The 9,180-nt window shown below is 38.1% G+C and overlaps 1 protein-coding gene across 1 annotated transcript; it reads right to left on the minus strand.

The window, feature by feature from the left end:
* Positions 1–3,137: 3,137 nt before the first annotated feature.
* On the minus strand, positions 3,138–4,100 carry OR4C181 (olfactory receptor family 4 subfamily C member 181). Its single transcript, XM_015474937.2, has one exon. It carries the CDS (start codon positions 4,092–4,094, stop codon positions 3,138–3,140), a length of 957 nt encoding a protein of 318 aa, XP_015330423.1. The 5' UTR covers positions 4,095–4,100.
* Positions 4,101–9,180: the final 5,080 nt, after the last annotated feature.

Genomic DNA, 9,180 nt, shown 5'->3' on the forward strand with positions numbered 1-9,180 from the left:
TGCTTCAAGTTTTATTGATTGAGTGGAGTTATCTTCCTTCTGACCTTTAGGGATTTTCCAGAATGGGGCTGTAGCACTCAATTTTCCACTTTTGAGTTTATGATGCAATAGTAAAGAATTGGAATTTGCTGTATGACTCATGGAGAAGGGTGGGATAGGGAGGGAGATGGGATGGAGCTTGGGGAGGTGGGGGGACATGGGTCCACCTATGGCTGATTCTTTTTGATGCATGACAGAAAACAACAAATTTCTCTAAAGCAATTTTCCTTCAGTTAAAAAATAAATCAATTAAATATGATTTAAAAAAATAAAGAATCTACCTGCCAATGCAGGAGATGCAAAAAGCAAGGGTTTGATCTCTGGATCAGGAAGATCCCCTGGAGTAGGAAATGGCAACCCACTCCAGTTTTCTTGAAAATTCCATGGACAGAGGACCCTGGTGTGTTAACGTCCTTGGGGCCAAAAAGAGTCAGACATGACTGACCAACTGAACACACACATATACAAACTTAGCCTGATTACATATACTGTGCTTCCATTTGATGAAATTAATGACTAATGAACTATTACTGTGCATACCCAAGCATATGTCATTGATGAGTCCAGCAACAAGTTCATGATGGGCAACCCAGGTTGACTAGTAACTTGGTGGTCCATGGTTTAGCATTCAATCTCTGTTAAGAAAGCCAAGAGCTATTTCTCAAAATGATAGTAGTTATCTGAAAAGGATCACAAGATTTTGCTCCACAGTCCTAAGTGTCTGCACTGAACTTCACATGTGGAGGCCTGCCAAAGACTCCCACATCCCTATCTCCACTGACACATCAAGCACCATAGATCTACTGGACCATTTGTCCCTAGTGGCTGAGAAGCTTGAATGACAATCTGAACCTGTGGCAAAGCTATTTCTTTTTCCGGACTTCACTCAAGACTAGTAGCTCTCTGCGTCCCTTTACAAATACATCCACACAAAAAATGTGCTTTCTCCAAAGAACAGTGAAGTCCACTGAGTACAGTGCATCTTCTTTGGTTATAGGAGAGGACAGAGGGAACAAATTAACTTTCACTTTAAAAGGAATACCTTGATATGCCCCATACCACTGTGCCTAAAATTATCACTGAGTTTGATACTCTGAATTTTATTTGGATTTATTCTAACATCAGACAGAAATGTCTTAGAAAAAAATCTAAAGCAATTGTTGCTTCTTGATCAGAAGATGCAGTCAGCCTATCATCAATGTAATGGATCAACATAGTGGATTATGGTACAATGAACAACAATAAGAATCTGTTGGTTGTTCTTTGTCCATTTCAGCTATAGATCTGAGGAAATAACCACATTGGTTCAGTAACATGGACCTGAGCTAAAATTCCATAATCAATTAGACAATTCCAGACTCATGCTAAATTGCTCAGTCATGTCTGAATCTTTGCAACCCCATGGACTGTAGCCTCCCAGGCTTCCATTTCTATGGGATTCTCCAGGCAAGAATACTGGAGTGGGTTGCCATGCCCTTCTCTAGGGGATCTTCTCAACCAGGGAAGACAATATTATAGGTGTTTGTCATTCTGCTTACTGTAAATACTTGTATTTATTCATTTGATATTTATTATAAACCATACATCATGCTATTGTAGAATCCATTTCTATCAAGTAAGCTAATGTTTTAAGGAGTATGACAGTTTATGTAATAAATTGAAATTTCTGTTTTACTTCAAAATATTCTTTGATTTAAATCATTACTTTTCGTGATAGATCAGAAACATAAGAAGGTCACATGGACAATGCAAAAGAATTCAGAATGCTAAAAGGATATTTGGACACATGATGTGATATTCATTACTTGCCCTTTAGAGATTGAATGCCCTGTTGCTTTTATGAGGGTTTCCCTGGTAGCTCAGTTGGTAAAGAATTTCCCTGCAATGCAGGAGACCACAGTTCAATTACTGGGTTGGGAAGATCCACTGGAGAAGGAATAGGCTACCCACTCCAGCATTCTAGGGCTTTGCTGTGGCTCATCTGATAAAGAATCAGCCTGCAATTCCAGGGACCTGGGTGTGATCCTTGAGTTTGGAAGATCCCCTGGAGAAGGGACCGGCTAAAGCAAATACATATCACAGTGATAAGTCAATGTCTTATAATCTACTGTGATGTATATAAGTAGGCATAATTATTAATAAAATTATTAGTATTTAGTTATATGTAATAACCTAGTACACATACTAGGGCTTCACAAGTGGCACTAGTGGTAAAGAATCTGCCTGAAAATTCAGGAGACACAAAAATACAGTTTCCATACCTAGGTCAGGAAAACCCCAAGAGTAGGGAATGGTAGCCCACTCCAGTATTCTTGCCTGGAAAAATTCCATGGACAAAGAAGCCTAGTGGGTTACAGTCCATGGGATCACAAAGTTGTACATGACTGGGAACACACATATATACATACCAACCTAATAATATGTTATATAACCAATTGTATATATAATATATACATATAACTATACATGTAATATAACTAATTATATAATAAATGCATATACTATATTAATAATATGTAATATGATTATATGATAATATATGGCATGTAATATAACTCACACATAAATATATATGTGTGTGTGTGTGTGTGTGTGTAGTCTGAAACAGTCCCAGATTCTTTGAATGGTAATTAGGCTACCCTTCTGTCATTGTTTTCTGACAGTTAAGAGCATGATATGAATGATCAGTTAAATTCTGTTTATTAGTTCTTTTATATTTTCATTTTGGAATTTACTCCTTTCTGTTTAGTATCTCACCTGTTAATGGGGAAAATAGCCATGCCTATCTCTATGGATTGTTATTGAGATTATTAATAAGAAACAATATATTTTATGGCTTTTATTTTTACTAGAATAAACATTTTGAATCCATATAAATTGATGAATTCAGTGATATCAAGTCCCAATTTGCTAGAATTTTCTACATATTTAGAGAATGGTCCTGGGTTTGGCTTTTCCCATTTTCTTGCACCAATTTCTAATTTGCTTTTTACAGAATCTAAGTTTGGTAAAATTTTTTGTGGTTGTTGTTGTTCTTTATTTCACTAGGTATTCTTTGCAGAGATTATCAGCAATGTCCTTTTGACAGTTATCTCTGTTCAATAGACTTTGGGTTCTGGCCACATTTGTATTTCATCTGAAATAGCTTTACTTCTAAACGATCTCCTAATGGTAGTTTTCAACTGGGCATTCCTCAAGGTATAGATTAAGGGATTTAATGTGGGGGTTATCATAGTGTAGAATACAGCCACTGATTTATCAGTAGGCAAAATAACTGCAGGTCTCATGTATACAAATATGCAGGGCACAAAGAATATGACAACTGTTGTGATGTGGGAGACACAAGTGGAGAGGGCTTTGCGTCTGGCCTCCGAGTTTTCGGTCCTTAGGGAGTACAGAATGACCACATAGGAGCCGACCAAGAGAAGGAAGTTTAACAGACAGAGAATACCACTGTTGGCAGCAAGGAAGAGCCCTAGAGTGTGGGTATCAGTGAAGGCAAGTTCAAGCAAAGGGTTCACGTCACAAATAAAGTGATCTATGACATTAGGGCCGCAGAAGGGTGATCTGATGATGAAAAGGATCTGTATGATTCCGTGAAGAAAGCCTCCTATCCATGCCATTCCCATTAGCAACCAACATAACTGCCAATTCATGATGGTTGTGTAGTGCAGGGGCTTGCAAATGGCCATATAAAGGTCACAGGCCATTGAAGTAAGCAGGATTATATCAACACCTGCGAGGAAATGTTCCCAAAAGATTTGATTCATGCATCCTTTAAAAGTACTTGTTTTCTTTTCATAGAGTGAATCTATGACCAGTTTAGGGGTATCAACACAGGAATAGCAGACATCAATAAAAGAGAGATGAGCCAGAAAGAAGTACATTGGGGACCCCAATAATGAGCTGGTAGTGATGGCGACCACAGTGAATACATTTCCTGTCATAGAGATGATGTAGACAACTAAAAACACAACAAATATGATTTTCTGCATCTTTGGATTTTGCGTGAGTCCCAGTAGAATAAACTCTGTCACACTGTTCCTATTTTCCATGTTTTTCGTGTTCTTGTTGATCATAGTACCTTAAAAAGTCACAGTTTTTTAACACAGCTTTGAATTTTTTGTTTTTCATCCAATAAATAGCAATTGCCTAGATTCTATAGATATCTAAATTCTAATAACATTTTTTAAGATGGAAAATATTCTGATATCTTAAAGATTTTTCAACTATGAGTGCATGAGGATTTGAGTGTAAATATTAGAATATAAGTATAAGAATATGAACACATGAGTGTAGACATGAAGGCAAATTTGAGAAAGAGTAAATTTTACATATAACTTTCATAAAGATTTTTTTGTGTGTGTGTGACTTGGACCAAGTGGACTTGGATGAGGTTCAGTAAGGAGATGGAGATCAAAGTGTTATGTGTAACAGAGTAATTAAGCATTCACATTAAGTGTTATGGGGCATCCATAATAGGAAAGGAATGAATACAGGGACTCTGGATATTGTAATAGAACTGAAAAGTCATGTTGCCTAAATCCAATAACATAACCATAGCTAATAGTGATTGATTGCTATGTGTATGGCATGGTAGTAACCTATACATGGTATTATTTAATCCATTTGCACAAGGGAAAGGATATCAGAGACTAATGTTAATAATAAGACTAATGAACACATACTGTGCTCTAAATATTTTTTCAGACATTTGATTATTTAATTTTCACTGCAAACCTCTGAAATGATTACTACTAACATTTTTATATTTATTTTCACACTAGAAGCTTAGAGAAAGTAAGGATCTTGACAAAAATCAAGCAATTAATGAGAGCAGATCTAAGACTAGTTCAGATTCTACTTCTTTTTATTTCCTCCAAATTCTTAAATAGTGTTCTATTTTGTTAGGTTAAAATAAACCATGTTGATCTAATAAGAACCTTTAGATATAATCACAATAATTAATTAATGTTACTTCAGAGACAAGTGTCTGTGAAGCAACATCATTGAAGAAATATAAAAATACATATACATACACAGACGCATACACACAGCAAAACTTACTAAAATTCTTAATTTTGAATAACCATATAATACTACTTTCATTGAAGGTCAATTTTAGTTTTGTCTCTTCCTCACCCCTATTTCTTTTTTCCACAATTTCCCTACAAAGCATTAACCCACAGACTCTTCTGCAAAATGTTGAAATGATGTTTCCAGCAGTTAAACATACTGATTTGAGAATCAGAAAAAAAACAAAAAAAAAAAATAGATAAGGATCTTCTCTTTCTCCACTTGCAGCTGCTTGATTCTAGGGTATGTTTCTTGGCAACTTACATCCTAGTTTCCTCTAGTATCAAATGAGAACAATAATGTCCACCTCACAGGCTGTTATGAGAATTGATTGAGGAAACATATATGAATATATCCAGCACACTGCAGAGGGCACACAGAGGACCTTCACTTATTTTATGACTGTCTATGCACCTAGGAGACAGAAAGAATTGGTATTTTGATCAATAATACAAGGAAATGTTTAAGCATGCAATAAACTGAGGAATAATCATCTGGAACTTTATTTTTTAAAAAGCCACAGAGACTCACATTATCCATAATGATTGATCACAGGAAGAGTTCTTCCTATTCATGTTTGGATTAAACAGATGATAATTTACATCATTTAGTATTTACATTTACTAAATGTAAATGTAAAAATCTTGAGTGTGAAGTGTGTTTCAAATTTGTTTCATTCTCATGATTAGTCTTAATTATTAAAAGACATGTCTTTTGGCAAAAGAAGGGCATCTGGTGTTAGAGAATTGAGTCCTACAAATTTCTTAATCTCTATGAGCCTCAATTATTTCTTCATCACCTAAATTAGGTTAATTATATTCATTAACCCCCTTTAGAGTAATGGGGTAAAGATTAAATGCTCTATTTCCTATTTGAAAAGTGATGAAATATAGTCATTACTATATATGGAAACTTAAATAAGAAATAAGAAACTTTATTAAGAAATAATTAATTTATTAAATAAAAAACTTTAATAAGAAATCTTTAATAAGAATCAGCACTATTGAAGAACTTACCTTCAGATCTCATATGATCTTAGTGACATTTCGGGGTATTCAGAACTAATCCCATTTGCAAACAGATATCCTCATGGGATAAATAGCTTTCAGTACAAAAACTATGACACACTCAGAAAGACAGTATTGGAGGTGGTCCTAGATAGTGGAGGAATAGGAAGGGGAAACCACTTTCTCCTACACAAGTTCTTCAAAAGAAGATTTAAACGCCGAGTAAATTCCACAAAACAACTTCTGAATGCCAGCAGAGGGCATCAGGCACCCAGAAAAGCAGCCCATTGTCTTCGAAAGGAGGTAGGAAAAATATAAAAGACAAAAAAAAAAAAAAAAAAAAGACAAAAGAGGGAGGGATGGAGCTCCATCCTGGAAATGGAGTCTTAAAAAGACAGAAGTTTCCAAACACCAGGAAACACTCTCAGTGCTGAGTCTGTGGCAAGCCTAGGAAGCACAGAGGGCAACATGATAGAGAGGAAAAATAAGTAAATAATTAAAACCCACTGATTATGAGCCCAACAGTAACTCCCCCAGCGGAGAAGCAGAGCAGACGCCTGCACCCGCCACTAGCAAGCGGGGGCTGGAAAGGGAGGCTCAGGATGCATTTCTTAGAGTAAGTATAGGGCCTGAATGCCCTGAGGATAACTAATTTGGGCTAGCAAATCAGACCGTGGGATAGCTACCAAGCAAAAAGCCCTAAGACACCACCAGGCCCTCGCACAGAACGAAGGGCTGAACAGAACCAGCTGGCTGCAGATCATCCCCCTCCAGTGACAGGCAGCCAGACCCGGAAGGGGGAAATCGCAGCCCCAGAGAGACATTATCTACCTAACTGCAAGCAGGCTTCTTTGCTAACTAAGTCTTCTTGGGGTTCTGGACAGTCATCATCCGCCTGAGAAGGTGCACCAGTTGTACACCCAGAAAACCGAGCAGCAGGGACAGGAGAGGCAATAAGTTGCAGTGACCACACTCGCCAAACACCTCATCAGCCGAGCTGCTCGGACCTGGGAAGGGCACAAAACACAGGCCCAACGGAGTCTGTGCCTCTGAGGACTACCTGAGTGACTGAACCTGAGAGGCTTGGACCTGGGAGGTGCATGCAGCCCAGGGCCGGCCTTGGATGGTTACCGGCGAAGCAACCTAGAGCCTGAGCTGTGTGGGCAGGGAGGGTGCACACGCTGTGAGCGGGGGCAGGCCCAGTGTGGCTGAGACACTGCAAGCACACGCCAGTGTTAACTCTTTGCAGCATCCCTCCCTCCCCACAGTGCGACTGAACAAATGAGCCTAAAGAAAAAAAAGAGAAAAAGTGCCCACCACCCCATCCCCCTTGTGTCAGGGCGGAAATCAGACACTGAAGAGACCAGCAAACAGAGGAAACTAAAACCAAGGGAACCACCTTGGAAGTGACAGGTGCAATAGATTAAAACCCTGTAGTTACTGCCAACTACATAGGAAGGGGCCCATAGATCTTGAGAAATATAAGCTGGACCAAGGAACTATCCGAAAATGAACTGACCCCACCCTGCCCACAACAACACCAGAGAAAGTCCTAGATATATTTTTACTATTTTACGATCATTCTTTTCTCTTTTTTTCACTTTTTAAAATTTTTAAGTCCTCTGTTACTCCTTTAATTTTCATTTTTATAGCCTACTATTACTTTTCAAAAAAAGTTTATTTTTAAAGTAAAACTTCATATATATATATATATATATTAAATATATTTTGTGACTTTTTTTTTCTTCTTGTTTTCTTTAATATTGTATTTTTGAAAATCCAACCTATACTCTAGAATTTTAATATTTGCTTTTTGGTATTTGTTATCAATTTTGTACAATTGATACAACACAATCTTTAAGAACACAATCTTCAGTACCCATTTTTACTTGGGAGCAAGATTACTGGCTTAATTGCTCTCTTCCCCTTTGGACTCTAATTTTTCTCCACCAGGTCTCCTCTGTCTCCTCCCTCCCCCTTCTCTTCTCTACACAACTCTCTGAACTTCTGTGTGGTCCAGACGGTGGAGAACACTTAGGGAACTGATACTGGCTGGATCTGTCTCTCTACTTTTCATTCCCCTCTTTTATCCTCCTGGCCATCTCTGTCTCCTTCTTCCTTCTTCTCTTCTCTGTATAACTCCATGAACATCTCTGAGCAGTCCAGACTGTGGACTGCACATAAGGAAGTGATTACTGGCTAGCTTGCTCTCTCCTCTTTTGATTCCACCTCATCTCATTTGGGTCACCTCTACCTCCCTCCTCCTTCTTCTCTTCTCCATGTAACTCTGTGAACCTCTGTGGGTGTCCCTTACTGTGGAGAAAATTTTATCTTTAACCTAGATGTTTTATCAACATTGCAATATATAAGGAGACGTCTTGAGGCTACTATAAAAATAAGACTGAAAACCAGAAGCAGGAGACTAAGTCCAAATCCTGAGAACATCAGAGAACTCCTGGTTCCAGGGAACATTAATCGATAGGAGCTCATCAAATGCCTCCATATCTACACTGAAACCAAGCACCACCCAAGGGCCAACAAGTTCCAGAGCAAGACATACCATGCAAATTCTCCAGCAACACAGAACACAGCCCTGAGATTCAACATACAGGCTGCCCAAAGTTACTCCAAACCATTGATATCTCATAACTCGTTACTAGACACTTCATTGTACTCCAGAGAAAAGAAATCCAGCTCCACCCACCAGAACACCAACACAAGCTTCCCTAACCAAGAAACCTTGACAAGCCACCGAAACAACCCCACCCACAGTGAGGACACTCCATAATAAAGAGAGCTCCATGAACTGCCTGAATACAGAAAGGCCATCCCAAACTCAGCAATATAAATGAGATGAAGAGACAGAGGAATACCCAGCAGGTAAAGGAACAGGATAAATTACCACCAAACCAAAAAAAAAAAAGAGGAAGAGATAGGGAATCTACCTGATAAAGAATTCCAAATAATGATAGTGAAAACGATCCAAAACCTTGAAATAAAAATGGAATCACAGATAAGTAGCCTGGAGACAAGGATTGAGAAGATGCAAGAAAGGTTT

This window comes from Bos taurus, chromosome 15 (assembly GCF_002263795.3).
Source record: "Bos taurus isolate L1 Dominette 01449 registration number 42190680 breed Hereford chromosome 15, ARS-UCD2.0, whole genome shotgun sequence".
Lineage (NCBI taxonomy): Eukaryota > Metazoa > Chordata > Mammalia > Artiodactyla > Bovidae > Bos > Bos taurus.

Bases quoted from the DNA above. Each gene is read 5' to 3' on its own strand.
- OR4C181 (XM_015474937.2), bottom strand. From the start codon at position 4,094: ATGGAAAATAGGAACAGTGTGACAGAGTTTATTCTACTGGGACTCACG.